This window comes from Cavia porcellus, unplaced genomic scaffold, assembly GCF_034190915.1.
Source record: "Cavia porcellus strain 051 isolate PalLab524CR breed Dunkin Hartley unplaced genomic scaffold, mCavPor4.1 scaffold_11, whole genome shotgun sequence".
Taxonomy (NCBI): domain Eukaryota; kingdom Metazoa; phylum Chordata; class Mammalia; order Rodentia; family Caviidae; genus Cavia; species Cavia porcellus.
The window spans coordinates 74400658-74421185 of record NW_026947494.1 but is presented as its reverse complement, the minus strand read 5'-3'; the positions used below and the strand labels follow the sequence as shown (position 1 = coordinate 74421185).

Sequence of the window (20528 nt, the reverse complement as noted above, 5' to 3'; positions counted from 1 at the left end):
TGCAGGTCAGAATTTTAAGACATTTCTAATGTGTTCAGACTACAATGAAGATGACAGAAATCTGATATACTTGATTAAAACAAGATTACAGTGGTGTTGTTTATTGTTTAATATACTATACAGAAAATTTGAGATGTCAAATAATACAATTTTTACTTTGTGTAATATATATACTTGAATATATATGTATATTACTTGAATATATATATATATATATATATATATATATACTTATTACTTGAAAAAATACATATGTAAAATTGTGTGTGCGTGTAGAACTTTGCAGCCAGGCAACAGCAGAAAATATTATGTGCTGGAATCAATGTTTATTAATAGTTTATTTAAAGCTTTTCTGAACAGATTTAGTCTGTACTTTTCAGAAGATAAAAATAACAGCTGCTAATGGCTAAACTATTTAGAGTGCTACAAGATAATGATAAAAGTTTAATATTAAAATATATGGATGAAATTCTCATAACAATTAATGATTTATTGTGATATAATATCCTCACAGCTATTCATGTTTTCTGATTCGGCCATAGTTACATCAGCAGTTAATGTATCATTTGATCAAATTATTTCAGGGCTGAAGTGTTTGTTACAAATATATACAATCTAAAACTTGAGTTATACTCATCCCCTTCCCATAAGATTACTGTGAAAATGGTCTTCTTTAAACATAGTCTAGCTGTGCATGCTTTGTGTATTGAATGTGTGGGATCCGCCCTGTGCTTTACCATATTGTTTCTATTGGAAGTTGGTGATGTGGTAGGCTCTGACCTGAGTCCACACTGCTTTTGCACTTGGAAAATATTGATGAAAAGGAGTTGAGAATGGAAATGGGGTTTAAATCTTCAGCATGTGATGGGCCCTGATTCTGTGCAGGGTTATATGTGGGTCTGCGTGGGCAGCGTTGTGGGGATTACACTGCTGTGGCACATTGTCTAGAGTGCTGAAAAAGCTACAGAACCAAAATGTCGGTTGGTAAAGTTGGCACAGAGTTGTTGGAAGCATTTGGTGATGTAAGAAAAACTTTCACCGAGTGCTTCCCAAAGCCATGAACAATGCAGGTGACCCTATCCGCCCTGTAGGAAGGCAGGCAAATGCCCCATGGATGTACGTTCCCACCAAGGAGGAGGAACAGCACACTGTATTTCAGAGATGCTTTTGTAAGAACATCTTCCACGATCTCTGATGAGAACTGTGTATTTAATCCATTGTTCTCTCATGCTTAGGCATATTTTGTTCTTGCTGGTAAAGCTTTAAGCCCTTCCTTCCCTTCTTAAATGATACTGTTAATTATGCAAAATTTTTAACTTGAAACATGGCTTTCTGTAACCCCTCTCTGCAAGCTGTATGAGAATCTAAAAGGAACTAGGGTTCTGCATTACTATGAATTTGCTGGCCACCAATGATCTCTACAGAGATATTTTCTATTGCCAATAGAAAAACAGAATATTAAGAAGGCAAATCTTAGAGATTCCTCTCCTGTGTTCCACATGGACCCCAACGTTCATTTCCTGATACTCAAGAAGTCCAGAAATCTTGCTTCTCAGTACGTTGGTGACTGTCATCTTCCTCTCTGAAAGAGCAACTGAAATCCGTGTCCTGCCTGACACTATTCTAATCCAAAGTGACATAAATGCCACTCAGAGAAAAATGCCTAGTGAGAACTGAGGACATGAAATCACTTTTAGTTATTGGAGAAAGGAAAGGTAAGCATAAACCAGGAACATCCGCAAACATGATGCATGGCGACATTTCCAAGGGAGTCAGACACACGTGTGATGCACCCCCTCATCTAACCTCACAGCAGCCCAGGAGCAGGGACTAACATCTTTACTTTCCCACAGGGAAATCTCAGCTCAGAAGGCAGGTGGCTGTCAGACACAGGGAGAAGAATTTTTCCAGTGAAATAACAGTAACTCTGACACCCAGGAGAAAGTCAGCTTGACTTTTATCTTCCAGTACACAAATGGTCATTTTACAGGGATTCACCATGGCCATCCTACTCTTTCATCATAGAGGTAGCTCCAGTGTAATAGGAAGCCTCTTCATAACCTAGACAGATCCATAGTAAGTAGGTGGACAGATAGATATTAGATGAAATAGACATGATAGATCAGAAATAGCTAGATAGAGATTAGAGGCAGATGAGTAATGGTTGAGAAAGAGGCAGAGACAGAGACAGAATGATTGTCCACAGGTATTGCATTATCTGACCCTTTATATATTCTTGAGTCTCAATATTACTTGGGTCCCTGGCAATTCAAAGGAAAATCTGCAGATTAAGCTATCATTTCTACCATGTAACCCCTGAAACAAACAAATGTTATCTAACATTCACTGACTGCTCAATAGATAATTTATTTATATGATACCATTTTTTAAAAAAAATTATTCCATCATCTTTTTTTTTAAGACAGGGTCTCACTATGTAGTTCAGGCTAGCTTTGAATTCACTATGTGGCCCAGGCTGACCTTGAACTTGTAGCAATCCTCTTGCCTCAGTCTCCTGAGTGCTGGGATTTCAGGTGTGAGCTACAGCACCTGGATTCCATCATCTTTAAAAAAAAACAGAATAGAAATGAATGGTTTAGGAACTATAAATAATTCCCCAGAGTCTTAGAACTGACAGCATCAAGGCTAAAGTTCCTGAGTTTGGTACCTATCCTGTATCTCAGTAAAATCATGTGGAGGACAGAAATACAGTGAGTTCAGTGTGTGCAGATGGGCATGACTTTGTGATGCATGATTAATTCCAGAATAATTAAAGTTACACAGGTATAATGAGAATCCTAGGTCTTGGCATCAAGATCTCTGGTCTCTTGGTCTAGCTGCCACTTCTCAGCTTGGCAACTCATCCCTAAGCTCCTCCTTGCTTCCTTCAATGACTCTAGGCCATAGTATTACAGAGCAAAAAATGAGGTAGGAATAGTCAATAAATTGATTACCATTATCCATGTAAGTAGCCAAGTTGGAGAAGTACAAACTTAAAATTAACATTGAAAATAAACTATTGGCAAATCACAAAGCAGTACAATGGCCAATAGAATTCACACATGCTAAAATGTCAGTAGGAATTTAAATGTTGCTAATTAAAGCATAGGTTATTTTTTACCCATAAAATTGGTGAAGATTTTTCTTTTAATGATAATACATAAATGTTTAAGAAAATAAGGCTACTCATATACTACAAATTGATACAGTCTTTCTAGGAAGCAATTTTATAAAATACAGAAAACCTTTTGAAATATCAAATCTTTGGGGCTTGGGTTATAGCTCAGTGGCAGAGCATTTGCCAAGCCTCACCAATGCAGAGGCAATAGCAACAACAACATGAAATATAAGAGCTATTGAGCTCTTAAACTTTACCTATATAGGAAGGTTACCATAGCACTGTCTATTAAGTTAAAAATAACAGTAACTTGTAATTCCAGTGCTCAGAAATCACCGTTTTAATATTTTGGTATTAAGCATTCCAAATGCTTTTTCTGCATATACACACAGAGATTTAAACTTGTTAATGTATATATTCTTTATCCTATTTTCACCTGCATCTTGGCTTTACAATTACATACTCTGAACCCACAGATACCAGATATCATAGGGTCAATCAACTATGAATCAAAAATACAAGAAAAAAATTGCATCTGTCCTGAACACACACAAGCATTTTTCTTGTCATTATCACCTAGGCAATATAGTATAACAGCTATTTTCAAGGCATTTTACCTTGTATTTAGGTATTATAAATAATCTAGAGATGATACAAAATATAGGGTGGACAGTATAGTATATATTCAGTAACGCTACCATTTTACATTATGTAACTAGGGCAGCTGCAGATCTTTGTATCTGAAGGAAGTCCTGGAAACAAAGTCTGGAGGTTATCAAAGTTCAACTGTACAATGAATAAATATCTTATTATATTAATATATTATTGGGCATTCGAATTGTACCCATTTTTTGTTTTTACTGTACATCCTTATGGCTAATTCTTAGGGAAATGTCAGTGCACATTTTTTGCCTGTTGTTATTTTTGATGATTAAGAGCCCCCAGGGGATCCCTGTCCTGCCACTACATGCAGCCACCTCTGTCCTTGGCCTTGCAGTGACATGATTTCCAGGCTAATAGATGGAGCCTCCCTGGTGACTCTGCTCTCATTTCATTCTCTCCAGTCGAAGCCTGTTGAGGGGCGTCTTCCTAAGCAAAGATTCAGGCCCTTTAAACCTTAAAATTCTGACACCTGGTACATCATGGTTGAGCCTTGGCATAGATATTATGGTAAATGAAATGAATCACTGACAAACGGAAAAGAAATCCAAGGTGATTCCATTTATATGAGATTCCCAGGAGGGGAAAATTCCCTGAGATGGAAAGTGGGATGGTGGTTACCGGGGGCTGTGGAGAAGAAGGAGTGGCAGGTGTTTAAGGGCACAGGATCTGTTTTCCAAAATGAAAGGACTCCTGGGGATAATTGCACAGCAATACGGTATACTTTATGTCACTGAATTGTACACTGAAAATAATTCAGGTATTCCTAGCACTTGGAAGACTGAGATGGGAAAATTACTGCAAGTTTAAGACCAACCCGGGCTACAAAGTGAGCTCCAGAGGTGCTGAACTGCACAGTGAGACCCTGTCTCTAAAAGACACACACACACACACACACACACACACACACACACACACACACACACAAATAAAATAACAACTAAGTTGATACGTTTTATATTATGTGCATTTTACCACAGTTAAAACCAAAAAAAGGAAAAGTACTCATACAGTTCGCAAAAATAGTTTTTTTATGCCATTCATGACTTTTAGGTGTTTGGATTCTGTATGTGTGTTATTTGAAGACTTGATTCTGTGTCTTATGGTGTGAAATTCCATGAAACAAAATACAAGCTGTTTTCTTCTACAGGGAGAAATCCACCATTAACATCAGATTAACTGTAAATGCAAAGTTCTATAAAAGCAAAGGTTTCATAGTATCATCAGAGTCCATGAACCTGTGGACCACAGATGCGGGAGCAGTGTGTGGAGCTTTTTAGCCTGAGACAACAAAGAGCCGAAAGTATACACAACCCTCTCCCCACCCCGGTGAGGAACTCGGGAGGACCTTTGTGAGAGTTTTAACATCCGTCTTAATGTAGGGGATGTCCCGGATTTAAAATGTCTGGGATAATTACAAGAAGCTAAGCATTTACTCATGAATTTGGTCACAGGAGTGTAGATGGGGTCCATACTCAACAATACACCCCAACTCTAGCATTTTCTCACCCCCAGTACCTTTGGCAACTTCTCCCAGCTAGACTGTTGCGACAGTTTTTGAGGCAATGCCCCTACTTCTCCTCTTACCTTACTGCCTTCTTGTTCACAGGCAGCAGTGAAGGCCAGTGAAATGCAAGGCAGTTCCTTACTCTTCTGTCCAAAGCTCTCCTACGACTTCCCTATTCTTTTGGGAAAAAAATACAAACCTACAAACATTGCATGTGCTCAATAACAGTCATCAAATGGGTAAATGATATGAACTGAGTGCCCACTAATCATCAGAAACTGAGCTAAACTTGGCAATACAAAACAAATGATATTGTTGCTTTTTGACAATTTATATTCTGGAAAATGAGATGAACATACAAATGAATAAGTAAAAAAAATAGTGTCATTTTCCCCTTGCCCAGGTCCAAATAAAGATAATTGAAAAGACACAAGAGAATTGCCAGTTCTATGTGGATGGGAAGAGAGGGCGAGGGACAGGTGATACTTGACTTTTATAGACTAGTGAGCAATCTAGGGGGATAAGGAATATGGAGAAGAGTTCAGGGCACGAGAACCACAGGAACAAAGAGATGGAAGTGTGGGCTTATGTCTAATCAGATCCAAGGGGCAGGGTACTCCAACTGAGTGAGCACATAGGGTACCAGACAGTGAGGTACAACCAAAAGTTAGACTACAAAAGTTAAAGTGAATGCCTTAATTGCTTTGTTTACACTGTTTGAGTACCTTCTAGGCTACGGAGAGTCATGGAAATTTTTAAGATGGGAGAGATTAATTTTTGGTATAGATAAGTCACTCTGAAAGAGATGAAGAACTCATTAGAAAGTTCAAAATCAACTAACAGTAACACTAACAGATACCAAATACCTACTATCTTCTAGGATTTCTTCTAAAACTTTCACTTGTACTACATTTGCTCTTAAATCAACATATGTGATTGGTACTCTTAACCTTTAGAACTAGTGGTATTAAGGTAAAGAGAGAGGGAGCTCATGATAACATTTGATAAGTTACAAAACCAAAACAGGAACCCAAAGAAGCAGACTTTAGAGAGGTACAAGCAAGTGAATTAAAGAAAAAAGTTCTAGAACACATTCCATTATCAAATATAGGTGGTAGTGGAGATCAAGAGCCTAAAACACCCCAGGACTTAGCTCCAATTCCTTGATAGATGGTATTGTGTATTACTAATACAAGAGATGCTTTAAATTTTTAATAGATGAGGAGAGATCTGGAAAGTGTCTAGACTTACGAATTTCTGAAGTAAGTGTTGAAGAGCAGGAACATCTTGAACATCTCCAAAGAAGGAAGGAGCATTTACAGAGTTAATGAAATAAGGAACTGATAGAAGAATGTAAGATACTGAATTATGTCCTTGCCACAAGATGACAAGGTTTTAACTCCTCTGTACCTGTGGATGTAACCTTGTTTGTAAGCAGGACATAGTCATTACAAATAATCACAATGAAATAAATGGAATATGTCTTAATTCCATATGGTTCTGTAGTTATAAAAGGAGAAGCTTAAACATAAGAATGATCACACACACAGGTAGGTCATGTAAGCCAAGAAATGGCCAAAATAGCCAGGAAATGATCCAGAGCCATAGGACAGAGCTTACAACAGTCTTCATTACAGCCTTCAGAAGAAAGCATCCCTGAGGACACCTTGGTTACAGATTTCAAGCCTCCAGCAGTGAGAGCCAGTACATTGCTTTTGCTTTAGTTACTAGTTTATGGTACTTTGCTGAAGCAGCTCTCAGAAACTAGAATACACAGGAAGCAGGCAAGCTAGGCATGGAAGAATGGGGGATGACTGGTGATGACTGGAGGCAGAATTTTCCAGTCAGACAAGCAGAAAAATCTATTTTAAGAATATTCTGAGAAAGAGCGAGTCTGTAACAAGGCGTAGACATATAAGAAAGGAAACACAAGCGGTTTGTACCGAGATCATCACAACGCAAAACTGTGGAATGTACACAAAGAGATTGGGTGGTAACTCCCTAAACAGCACTTTCAGGAAATTCAGTTTGTAGTGGGTCAGAGTAATTAAAAGCCCAAGGATGATATAATCTGTGTTGTAAAATGATAGTGTTCTGAAAATACAATGGCAGTGGCAACATATTCTTTAATCTACCAAAAATATCCCATTAACATAGGTAGCACAACATAGGTAGTTTGGTAAATCTGAAGAATCACAGATATTGCCTGCAATAAAATTCACTACTGCAAGACTCCTATAATTATATGAGTACAATCTAGCGCATCTAACCATAGGATAGCAATAGCCTTACAAAAAAGAGGAGAGGGAGGAGCTTGAGAAAAGAAAAACCATCTAATCCCCAGCAGGCACTCACAGGAAGGCTTAGTGAGCCAATTTAGAGGGCGGTGGGGAGACTGTGAGGGTGCGCGCCTGGACAGACCAGGGTGAGCTGAGGGAGGCCGTAATGCAGTGAAATCCAAAGCTATGGGACTAGTGTGAGTCCTTCAATCTCCTTTTCCAGGAAACTGAGCAATTTTCAAAACAGTGCTCACACTGACTAAAGGGCATCTGCTGGCACAAAGCTCCAAATTCAGCAGGATGAGCACAACCGTAAGATATCAAAATGGGTTCAAATGAAAGACAAGAGGAGGAAAGCACAGGCAATTAACCTCAAAAGACAGCAAGGGGTTCTCTTTTTAATCATTTCATGAGAGCAACAGAAAAAAGCGCTCTGGAGCTATGAAACTCATAAAACTCTCCTAGAACACTTAGATTTCCTAAGGATATGTGAAAACTGAATTAACTTTTAAAACAGCAACAAGAAAAAAATCAATATTATTATAGTGAGACAAGAATAAGAAAACTTGTGATTTTCCTACATATGACAACATGTCAGAAAAACACAGTCACAAAACAGAATTAAAAACCCCATATATTAGTATTGAAAAATAACTCAAAGGTATTAAGAAAGCTATGAAATTAAAATGTCCATCAGAATTAGAAAAATTCAGGAAAATTATGGAAAAAGTAAAATTTTGATAAAATTGATAGAACTCAACATTGAATTCCAACTTTGAAAAAATAACTATGTAAGTCAGAAATGAAAACTCAGCTAGAAGGGACAAAGACATCAAAATACCATAGTTAGAAGACAAACATAGGAAAAGAGTGAAAATCTTTTTTTTTATTTTTTATTTTAAAGAGACAAAAAGAAAGAAACAAAAAACAAAAGAGACAAAAACAAAAAATCCCCAAACAATAGACATAGAATATCAAAAACATGATGACAGGGATTTAACAATGGTTGTTATAATGCATATTGTTATTTGTTTATTACAAATTGTGGTGCTGTAAATATAGGTGCACATACGTTGCTGCGGTGTGATGTTTCCAATTCTTCTGGGAAAATATGCAGAAGCAGAACAACTGGGTCGACTGGGACCTTGAATCCCAGTTTTTTGAGGAATCTCCACACTGATTTCCATAATGGTTGCACCAGCCTGTGCTCCCATGGACAATGAGAAAGAGTTTCTTTTCCCCACACCTCTGTCGGCATTTGTTATTGGTCAGTTTCCTGATCTTGGCCATTCTTTCTGTTGTTTCAATTTACATTTCTCAAATGATCAGGGATGTTAAACTTTTTAAATATATTTTTTCCCATTTGTATTTCTTCATCTGAGAATTATATAATCATCTCATATGCCCAGTTTTGGGTTAGGCCTTGGAGTTTGGGGAAGCTGTTTTTGTTCAGTTCTTTATCCATTCTGCATAGAAGTCTTTTGTCTGGGGGATTGCTGGCAAAAATTTTTTCCCAATCTGTGGGATTTTTCCTTTCTGTGGTGATTTCTTTTGAAGTGCAGAAACTTTTTAACAAGATAAGATCAGGTTGTTGATTCTTTGAAGTACTTCCTGAGCAGTTTGGTTTTTGCCCATGAACTCTCTATCTACCCCTATGTCTTTGAGATTCTACCTACTTTGTCTTCCAGTAGATTTAGTGTTTCTGTTTTAATGTTTAGATTCTTGATCTGTTTTGACGTCAGTGCATAGTGATAGGCATGGGTCTAGCTTAAGTGTTTGGCATATGAAAAGCAAATTTTTCCAGGACCACTTATGAAAGAGGCTAAATTCTTCTAGTGAACATGTTTGGCCCCCTTGTCAAAGATAATGTAGCTGAATGTGTTTGCAGGTGTGTCTCTATCTTCTATTCTGTTACGTTGATCTTCAGATCTTTTTTTTTTTTTAGCAGTACCACAATGATTTTATTACAGCAGCTTTGTAGTATAATTTCAAATTAGAGATTGTGATGCCTCCTATCTTGCTTTTGTTGCCCAGAAATGCCTTTGCTTTTCTAGGTATCTTCTATTTTCAGATGAATTTTAGGAGTGTTTTTTTCTAGATCTGTGAGGTATACTAATGGTATTTTGATTGAAATTGCATTAAATCTGTATAACAGTTTTGGGAGTATGGCCATTTTCACAATGTTGGTTCTTCCTGTCCATGATCAGGGAATATCTTTTCATTTTCTGAGACCCTTTTTGATCTCCTTCTTCAGAGAACTGCAATTTTCAATATATAGATCTTTAATTTCCTTTGTTAGATTGATTCCTAAGTATTTCATTATTTTGCTGCTATTGTTCTATTGTGAAAAGTGTTGTTTCCCTAATTATTCTCTCAGTGAGTTTGTTGTTCATGTATAAGAATGTTGTTAATTTTTGAATGCTGACTTTGTATCCTGCTATGCTGCTGAATTTGCTTATTAAATCTAGTAGACTTTTGGTGGCATTTTGGGAGTCGTAAAGTATTGTGTCATCTGCAAATAATGATGCTCAACTTCTCTCTTTCCTATCCTTTTTCATTTTATATCTCTTTCTTGTCTAATTGCTCTGGCTAATGTTTCCAGAACTGTAGTAAATAGGAGTGGTGATAATGGTTATCTTTGTCTTGTTCTGATTTTAGAGTGAAAGTTTTCAGGTTTTGTCCATTTAGTATGATGCTGGCTGTTGGTTTACCACAGCTGACTTTTATCAGATTGTGGTAAACCTCATGTATTCAGATTTTCTATAGGATTTTTATCAAAAGTGTTTAACTTTATCAAAAGCTTTTTCTGCATTGATCGAGACAATATGATTTTTCCCTTTGGTTCTGTTAATATGTTGTATGTTTCTTGATTTGTGTATGCTGAACCATCCTTGCATTCCTGGGATATATCCCACTTGGTCATGGTATATAATCCTCTTGATGATTTGCTGAATTCTATTTGCTAGCATTTTATTGAGGATTTTTGAATCTATGTTTATTAGCAAGATTGGTCTATAGTTCTATTTTGGTTGGGAATTTTTCTGGTTTTGTATCAGAGTAATACTTGCCTCTAGGAATGAATTAGGGAGAATTCTTCCTTTTCAATTTCATTAAAGAGTTTCAGGAGCATTGGCACTGAATTATCTCTTAACTTCTTGTAGAATTCAGCCTTGAATTCTTCAGAACTTGGGCTTTTCTTTGTTGGTAAATTTTTAATTACATTTTCAATTTCAATAACTGTTATTGGGTTATTCAAAATTTTTACATCTTCTTGACTCAACTTTGGTAATTCACTCATTTCTAGGAATCTGTACATTTCCTCTGAATTTTCCATTCTATGGGAGTATAGATTTTTGAAGTAGGTATTGATGATCTGAATTTCCACAGAATCTGTCGTGATTTTACTGTTTTCCTTTGTTAATGCATGAATTTGAGTTTTTTCTTTCCTTTTCTTGATAAGATTGTATAGAGGTTTATCAATTTTGTTTATTCTTTCAAAGAACCAACTATTCAATTCATTAATTCTTCATATTGTTTTCTTAGCCTCAGTTGCATTAAATTCTGCTCTGATCTTTATAATTTCCTCCTTTTATTGGTTTGGGCTTGATTTGCTTTTCTTTTTTCTAGAATCTTCAGGTGTAGCATTACATTGTTTATTTGTGCTCACTGATTTTCTGATGTGAGAACTCATTGCTATAAATTTCCCTCTTAGGACTGCTTTCATTGCATCCCACAGGCTTCAGTATGTTATGTTTGCATTTTCATTTGATTGGAGTTATTGTTTAATATCATCTGTGATCCACTGGTTTTTCAGGAGAATGTTATTTAATTTCCACATTTTATTGAATTTTTTCTGTCTCTTTTGCCATTAGTTTCCAATTTCATTGCACTGTGCTCAGATATTACATATGGGATAATTTCAGTTCTTTTGTACTTACTTAAGCATGTTCTGTACACTAGTAGATGGTCTATTTTGGAGAGTGATCCATGTGCAGCTGAAAAGGATGTTTTCTGATGTTGTGTGGAACACTGTAAACATGCTAAGTCCATTTGTTCACATATTTGATTCAGTTCTGTTCTTTCTTTACTGATTTTTTTTTTGTCTTGTTGATCTTTCTCTTTATGACAGTTGAGTATTAAGCTCTTGGTTACAATTGCATTATTGCTTATTTGATTTTTCATGTATATTAATGTTTGTCTTATAGAGTTGTATGCTCCTGTGTTTGGTGCATATATACTTATTATTGCTATCTCTATCTCTTGAATTTTTCCCCTAAGTATGTAGTGACCTTTTTTATCTCTTTTGATAATTTTTGGTTTGAAGTGTCTGCAAATAGGATAGCTACCCCTACTGTTTTCTGTGTTCCTGTTGCATGGAGTATTGTTTTCCATCCTTTGACTTTCAGTTTCTTTTTCAGTTAAATGTGTTTCTTTATTTTCTAGATATCTGTTTGAATCTGTTTCATGCATTCTGTTTCTTTCCCATATTATTCAAAGTTTCCATCATTTTTCTATGCTCCTCTATTTTTTTGTCTATGTCTTTTCTGGCTATGCTGAGCAATTCCTTTATTATAGATGCTGTTTCTTTCTTTCTTTTTTTTTTACCTGAGAGATTATTTCTGATCTGATTTCTTCTATAGCTCCATGGGTTTGTTTCTTTACTTCACTTGTTATCTTTTCAGAAATGTTAGGTGTGTATCTTTCAACTTCTTCTACATCAAAGTCTCATATACTTGTTCTGGAAATTGGATTCTGAGATTGCATTTTGTTTTTTTGTTTTGTCCTTTTTGCCCATTGGTTCTCAGTTTGGTCTTTTCAATATTACTAGTTTTATTATGCCTCATGTGCACTGTTGTCAGGATCCTACTGTGTGGCTGGCTTTCTTCCAGTCAATGACTATATAGTGTAGGGCACGTGCCAGCAACCTGAGTTCCTCCTGTGTTCCCCCTGTGGGGCTAGATGGAGTGTCGTAGATTCTTTCTGGTTAGGCTACCCTAGGAATATTGATTTGAAGCTACCATTGGCTCATATTATTAATGATATTTCAAGTTTTTCCAGGTTGCTAATGCCCCTGTCCACCATGTACACCCTGGTTGAGTTCGGCTGTGTCACTGGGGATCTAACAGGCATGTTACAGTCCTCTGGATGAAGGATGGGGAGACTGGTGTGTGACGGAGAATGAGATGAGCCTGAAAAAAATTTTAAATCAAAAATAGTTTGAGAGTAAATGGGTTCAGAAGAAACATAGAAAATAGAGAAAGAAGATATAACATATTTAAAAGAGAGGCCTCAAAAAATTCTGAAGCAACCAATTAAAAATACTAAATACTCTCATTTAAGGTAACTTAAAACTATGTGTTGAAATTTGGAGCCTCACCATGAAGAGGCAGGTCACATTCCTGAGAAAACTGTTTAAGAATAGCCATTGTTAAGATACATGCTAAAATGTTATTTGCATTTAAAAATATTATTCTTTTGGCATCCAAGCAAAATGTCTAAGAGCATATATGACAGAGAATACTAGTTTTAATCACAGAATACTAGATTTTAATTCAGACTGTTACATGGCAACACTTTATGCTAGCAATCAAAGAAGTAACTGTTTTTAAATATTCACTGAAATACATTGCAGAGCTTGCCTTCCATGCATTTTGCATCCATCCAACCTGATTTGCCAATGAAAGGTTGCCCAGACTTTTCTGCTGTTCTGCTTCCTTGCTTTTTCCCTACTATTCTTTACTCCTGGCTTTTGTGACTCTGCATTGGCCAAGTGAAGTTTTCTCATGGACTCTTGAAATGGGCACAAATCTCAAACTAAAACTGTAAAACTTTAAAGTTGGGTAAGGAAATTTATTCCCATCCTGGGCTAAATTGATAACCACATTCTGTTTTGCATCTGCAAAAACTTAGGGAATGCTATCCATTCTTTAGTACCTTTCTAGAAGAATCTACTGGAGAGCAAGCTCCAGATACCAAAGGCCATGCAGATATTGACCAAAGCCCTGGAGAAGTATTATTCTAGTTAATAAATAAAGAAGAGCAGTCAACTCAGAATATCATTATTTGCAACACTGATTGCATTTTCACCAATGGCAGATAACATCATAAAAAAGAATAACAGAATATGGTGTGCCTCTTGATAAAAGCATATGTCATCACTTCCTATGGTGATCAAACTTAAATCTCTTTCAAATTCTAGCAGTAACTACCTATTTGCAGAAAACGCAATGGACAGATTGTTAACACCATGCAAATAACATCATCAAGTCAAGGAAAAGAAGAATATGCAAAAATATTCTTTAAATGAAAGAAGGATCCATAGCAGAAAAAGATTTAAGATATATATCAAACAATTATGTGAAGATCTGGTTTGAACTGCATTTCAAACAAACTATTAAAAAATTTATGGCAACCAGGAAAATATGAGCACTGATTATTTACTAATCTTAAAATAATGATCACTGTTTATAAGAGCAATAATGGTGTTGCTTTTTAAATTATTTTTATAGGTGTGGTAATGTTATTGGTCTTTAAATGATTTTAATAACACATTTACAGATGAAGGAATGTGATACCTAGAGTTTATTCTAAAATAATATGGTAGCAAGGAGAAAGTGCAAGTAATTTGAAGAAACATCACTATATTGATAATTACCTAATGTGAGCGAAAGGTATAACAGATTCTTTAACCTATTTATTTTTCCTTTTGCATACATTTGAAAATTTCAATAGTAAAAAGTTTTGTAAGACATAAAGAAGATTTACAAGCACACACATTTTAATACTTGAGACTTGAGACTTGAGGTTGAATTGTGTCCTAAAAGATGATTGCCTCATGATTACTGTGGGGCAGGTAGAGGAGCTAACAAGAAAAGATGTATATAGATTTTTAAAGCAGCAAATCCCTTCTACATCTGAATGCCTATCAAATGAAACCCATTTCTTTTCATAACATAACTCAGTGGAACACCTTAAAGGAGAACTACATTACAGTGATGTCTTGGTGTGAACATTTAAGAATAAGGGTATTCATAAAGCTATTAGCTTTGAGCTTTAAATTATGTCACCAAGTTAATTGCCTCCCAAGTATGCTTGCATATGATGGCTTGCAAAAAAAAAGAAAACCAATCCACAAATTAGAATTACAGATGATCACTCATCTCCTTCTTGTTCTCTTATGTTTGCTTTCTAGATATTTCCACACAATATACTTAGGCATTCGGAGCCGGCAGAGTGGGGAGAATGACAGATGGCGGTTTTACTGGAAAATGGTGTATGAGTATGCAGATGTGAGTATGCTGCATTTGCTAGCCACCTTTCTGGAAAGTGCTCCTCAGCTGGTCCTGCAGCTCTGCATTATCGTACAGACTCATAGCTTACAGGCCCTCCAAGGTAAGGGCTTGCAATTTGGTTTCTGAATTTGGGGAAAGATTGACTGGCTGATTTTGTCAAACTCCAAGACACTGTCCTAATGCACTTTGTTGAAATAGGACTGTTATGTTTTGTTATTTTTATACATAATTTGTGAAATATGCATAATATATCTTCCTCGTCACTTATCATAGCGAATTAATAGAAAGACCATTCTCCTTTGTGGCCCAGTTGCCCTCTTGGTAGAAAGAAAAATGAAAACATGCTTTATCATTTTGCACTTGATCCATATGGAGGTCCAAGCCAAGATGTTTTGTTTTTATGATCAAATAATTTTTAAAAATTATAAAGAGATCAATAGCTATCATCTTCTAATACATATATGGGAAATTCTTACCATTCCTTGTTTTTGGAAATGTGACCTCATATGTTTCCAGGGTTGGCCTCAAACTGATTTACACATGCTATCAACATTTCTCTGGAAGATTCACCTCCCCTTTCTCTGAGGTTGGCTAATTAGTACAATTCTTCCAGAATTCAGCTCTATTTCCGTATCATGGCCTGTCCTATCTGCCCATTCATAATTTTGTTCGTTCATTAAGATTTCTTCATAATATCCTGAATAATAGCTTGTGACTTTAGGCATCTTTTTACAGCTGCTAAGCCTTAATTTTGTCATGTGTACTAGGGAGATAATAATAGTACTTTATTCACTGAATTGTAAAATTAAGTAGTATACTAATAGAGGTAAATACTTGGCAGAGACACTGGGCATATCACATGATGTTTTTTAGAGTTTAATATGCATAGCATTATCTACCCCAGACTCTTACTAAAGTGCAGATTCTAACTGAGTATGTGTTATGTTTGTCTTAATGCTGAAAGCAGAAAAATAGCAGATGAAAAATTTGATGACATGTGGGAACACAAAGAACAGTCCAAATTTGAGATCATAAAACTTAGATTAATGGGTCTTTTTAAAAAGGAAGATTGGGGCTTTGCCACATAAGGCAGGAACTAGGAAAGAAGCCTCTCTTGAGAGTGTCTGCCTGAGAGAGAGCCTGCTACTGGTGAAGAATGAGGGATGGAAGAAGTCATCTGGGTGACATAACTTCTTCAGACATTTTGGGTCAGCAATGGGGAAGAATAAGCAAGTTAAAAAGACCTGAGACTATTAAAAGAGAAAGAAATCAGAACCTAAAAAAGCCACCAAAATGCAGGCTTTTCAGTTCTGTCTAAATGGTACAAGGAAAGGATAAAAGTTGATGATCTGTTCCCCTTCTTGATCTTCTGGTCAATGATAATCTGAGAATCTGTGCAAAGGTAAGCCATGTTAGAGGATCTCTACAGTCATTTTGTGATAGTAATTTCCTGATCACAGTCAGCCTCCATACCTATGACTTTTCATTTATTAATTCAACCAAAGGCAATATCAGAAAAAAATTGTTACGATAAAAGAAATATTCAGAAAAATAATCAGTCAAGCCTTCCTAAACTGAATAGCTACCAATCTTTCTTGTCATTTCTCCCTAACTAACACAAGATAAGAAGCATTCACCTAGCAGCAGCTGTCTGTTTTAGATCTTGTACCTCACCTAGAAATGATTTAAAATATACAGGAAGATGTGCTTAAGTTATATGTAAAAGAGACTTGAGCATCTGTGAATTTTGGTATCCCGGGGGAATCCTGTATCCAATCCCTTGAGAAGACCAAGGGACAATGCTGATCGATTTTGTTAATGTAGACCTAGCTTCTCACTGTTGGCAGAGAAGCTCCTGATTCATGTCAAGATGATTGTCCTTAGCCATGTAGAACTGCTCAGTGTCAGAGTCCCTGTGTTCGAAATTTGTGCTCTGTGGAGCAGCCAGCAAAAGCTGTACAGGATCCCGGCATGCTACATGATCCTCTTAATGAACGCATGTAAACTTCTCCTGACATGCGCATAGCAGGCACCGGCTTTGACAGCCAGTTGTGCCTGACATTACAGTGCAGCTTCATGCAGAAATGATGCTCCTTGGAGAAGGAGCATGTAAATAAAACAAGTACAATAGGCCTTTACCAGATCAGTTCAGAGCCAGGCTACCCAGCCATGCATTCCCACTTTCTCCAAATGGCTTTAATTCTTAGCTTCCCATTTCTACTTTTACTTGTCTTTATTAGAAAAATCACATACCGTACTCCAATGTAGGTGTACTCAAGTGTGTTGAGTGAATTACTGACTGAAATGGTTTGGATATCAAATGTTCCTAATGGGCCATGTGTTATAGTTTTGGTCTCCAGCCATAATGCTATTGAGAATTGGTAGAACCCTTAAGAATTGGGACCTAATACCAGGAACTTCGGTAATCAGATGTATGAGCTCCAAGGGCATTTGGGAGCCTTTGCTGTTCCTATCTCTTTCCCTGTGTTACTAGGCCACTAGGAGTTAAGCGGTTTCTCCCACTGCATGATCCTTCCATCATGTGCTGTCTCACTGCAGATTCAAAAGCAACAGGACAAACTCACTATGGACTGCACCTCCCAAACTGTGAGCTAAAAGCAAGCTTTTCTTCCCAAGGTGCTTGTTATTTCAGACATTTTCTCACAGTTATGAAAACAACATACTGGAAATTTCTTCCCATAATTCGTATACATAGGAAAACTTTAGTGAATAGGAAAAACCTACTTCTATTGTCTTTCCATCTTATTATTAAAAAGCAAACTATGTGTTCTCCCTTTTTCAACAGTTTACCTTGAATACTTTGGGAATAAAAGAGAGAAAAAGGGAGATGAATGAAGGTTTTTTTTTTTAAAAAAAAATTAATTCTCTCGCCGTACTTTATCCTGGGATGTTACTAATAAAATCAGCAATCAGGGGCTGTCCTAAGCATCCAGCCAACACTGTCATCTGCTAACTAGATTTAAGAATAAGGGTATTCCCTTACTCTTACAGGAAATCACTGTATTGTTGAAAATACTTCACCTGTCATATCCAGGTAAGGAATATGATGACCCAATCATTGGCTTTCAGGAAGCTCCTCTTCAGAGTAAAGCAGGTAGAGACCAGGCACAGCCACGTGGGTTCCAGCCCTAAGCTGAGGTGGACTGGTGAGAGCAGAGCGCTCCCACCTCCTCATCTGAGTCTCTGCTCTCCAGTCACGTGCCACAGTCTTCTGATTGTTTCTTGATCTTCCTCAGGATTTCTGAAAAAATGAAAAGCATAAGCAAGAGTTCCAGTCTGTGAGTGGGACCATGTTCCAAGTCCCTTTAGACATGTCTCTTTTGCAATTACTATTTTAGTTAGTTTATTAGCACTTTTATCGAATGTCTATTGTGTGTGTGATGGTGTGTGCAGCTCTGTACAAAATTTATCCTAAAAAATGTTTCGTTGTACTGAAAGTTTTTAATGTGTCATTATAAACAGCATGACTGGGGCTGGGGATTTAGCTCAGCGGCATAAGTACCTGCCTTGCAAGCAGGCGGTCGTGAGTTCGATCCCTGGTACCGATAAAAAATGAAAATGAAAATGATAAACAGCATGACAAAGCATTTAAAATCCCCAAATTTATCTGAATATATACTGGAGAGTGGTTACATTTTCTAGGTGAAATAGGAGTCCTTAGAGTATACTCCACTCACCTTTGGACACGACCTCTGCTTTAATAGCCTTTTGTTCATTCTTGGACAGTTTCGACTGACACATTCAGGCTCTGCATTGTACGAAGCCATCAAGGGCATCTGGCTGAACACCCTATGTGACATGTGTCTCTGGTGAAATCTGTTTCTGCTTCCCACATTCAATCATGGGCTCACCATTTCACCAGGACACCTGCTCAGTATCAGAAGATGAATTCATTTAATTTAATCACACAGCATGTAAACAGGTGAAATATGAGAATGAAAGGTGAATTCTGATAGCTTTGAAAAAATTGAGCAAGGCCAGGACAGGGTTGTACATTTCTAATACTGTGAAATCAAAGCATCAGGACCCTCGGGAAGAAGTATTATGCTAGTTAATAATGCTGAGAACCACAGATTACACTCCTACCTTTCCGCTGTATGCATTTCAGGCCACTGGCTCTCCTCGTGCAATGTTTATAGAGAGCTGTGTGCAAAGCTCTCGAGTAAGCCCCAAATCATTCTGGCTTTTGTTCTTGTATCTCAGATTATTAACTTCTCCTTTTGCTTCTCTCTCTCTCTCTCTCTCTCTCTCTCTCTCTCTCTCTCTCTCTCTCTCTCTCTCTCTGTCTCTGTGTGATGTTTCAGTGAAAGTATGATCTCACTCCCAATCCAGAAAGTAGAATATGTTAAATATCACAAAAAGAAGGGATATAAATCAGGCACTAGGCCAAGCAGGTGCTCTAAGGATGAGAGGGTTCATAGATCAACAGTTTCACAGGAAAAAGATGAATTTCCTGTGCTCAGGGATAGAGGAGCAAAAAAGGAGGTGTACAGACTCCAGAGAGGTGCATGATGTGAGGAGTGCTGGGTGAACAAAGGAGCCCAGCCCTGCAGCTGTGAGGACTGCCATGAAGCAAGCCAGATGGCACAGAGCACGGCACATGTTACATGAGCAAATCATAACAAATCTTGTTTTTCAGATCTCACACGACTTTACTTGTGATGCTAGAATCACTGTCAATAATATGAAACTAAAGTAGAATAGGGTTAGTGTTAGGGTTTAGTCTTCCCTCCCAAAGGACAAGTTGTGTGTATAGCCAGAAAAAGGAAGTGACCTACAGGAAATGGAAATGATGTAGACACAACCCAATTAGCCAGTGACAGCTTGTGTCTATCTTGTGTTAATGTGGTTTGCACAGTTAAGTGTTTGTGGTTGGCTAAGACTAAGCTGCTTGTTACAAAGCAGTGCACAGTCTACTTACATATCAAGTTACACTACAGTACCCTGCAGACAGAGACTGCTTAGACCAAACTTAACACACACCTGGAACGCTGTTACTGCCCAGCTGACATTGCTTTCCTGTGGCCATGGGGATATTGGAGTGCAGAAAGACAGCAAAAGCATCAGGCTTGAGGCAAGAGTTGGGAAATCCACTGACAATAGGATTCTAATCTGGGCTCAAAGCCAGGAAAAAAAGCATTTGCTTTCTCTCCTCTCCAACTTCCTGCTAGTCTTTGGTAGATGCTACTGGGCAACCGTTCAGGAAATCTGGGAAATGGAGGTCATGCATGGGTCCTCCCTCAGCCCCGCTCTCAGGATAGAGGGCACTGGCAGAGTTTTGCATTCTGTCTTGTAACTTTTGCCGGCTTCTCCCTGAGAAACTTCACCACAGGTTTGCTAAAGCTGTTTCTGAGTAAAACCTTGAGATGAGAGTGGGAAAGGCCATGACTGTAGGAGAAGCACAATGATGGAGATTGTGTGATGTTATAACTTCTCCCAGGTGGAACTGGACAAACTACTGTATGACCAGCAGTCTCAAGTGTCTCTCATCGTTGTCCACAACTCCTGTCTTACAGCTCTGGGAGATTCACTTTCCTGCTCCAAATGGAAAGGTTTCTCACACTTCCAGCAGTCTCCTTTCATCACTCTTCCTATTTTAGTGAAAAAATAGAACTGATAAAAGAAAAGCTACTCTCCCCCCCCCCATAAAC

General features: G+C 37.4%; 1 protein-coding gene across 2 annotated transcripts in view; it reads left to right on the top strand.

The window, feature by feature from the left end:
• The window catches only part of Xkr4 (XK related 4), a 415115-nt gene that overhangs the window by 251070 nt on the left and 143517 nt on the right, over positions 1–20528 (top strand). For both annotated transcript variants that reach the window (XM_003465985.4, XM_063258493.1), the window contains exon 2: positions 14757–14956. In XM_003465985.4, coding sequence (XP_003466033.2) covers positions 14757–14956 — 200 coding nt within the window. The remainder of the gene's footprint in view (positions 1–14756; positions 14957–20528) is intronic.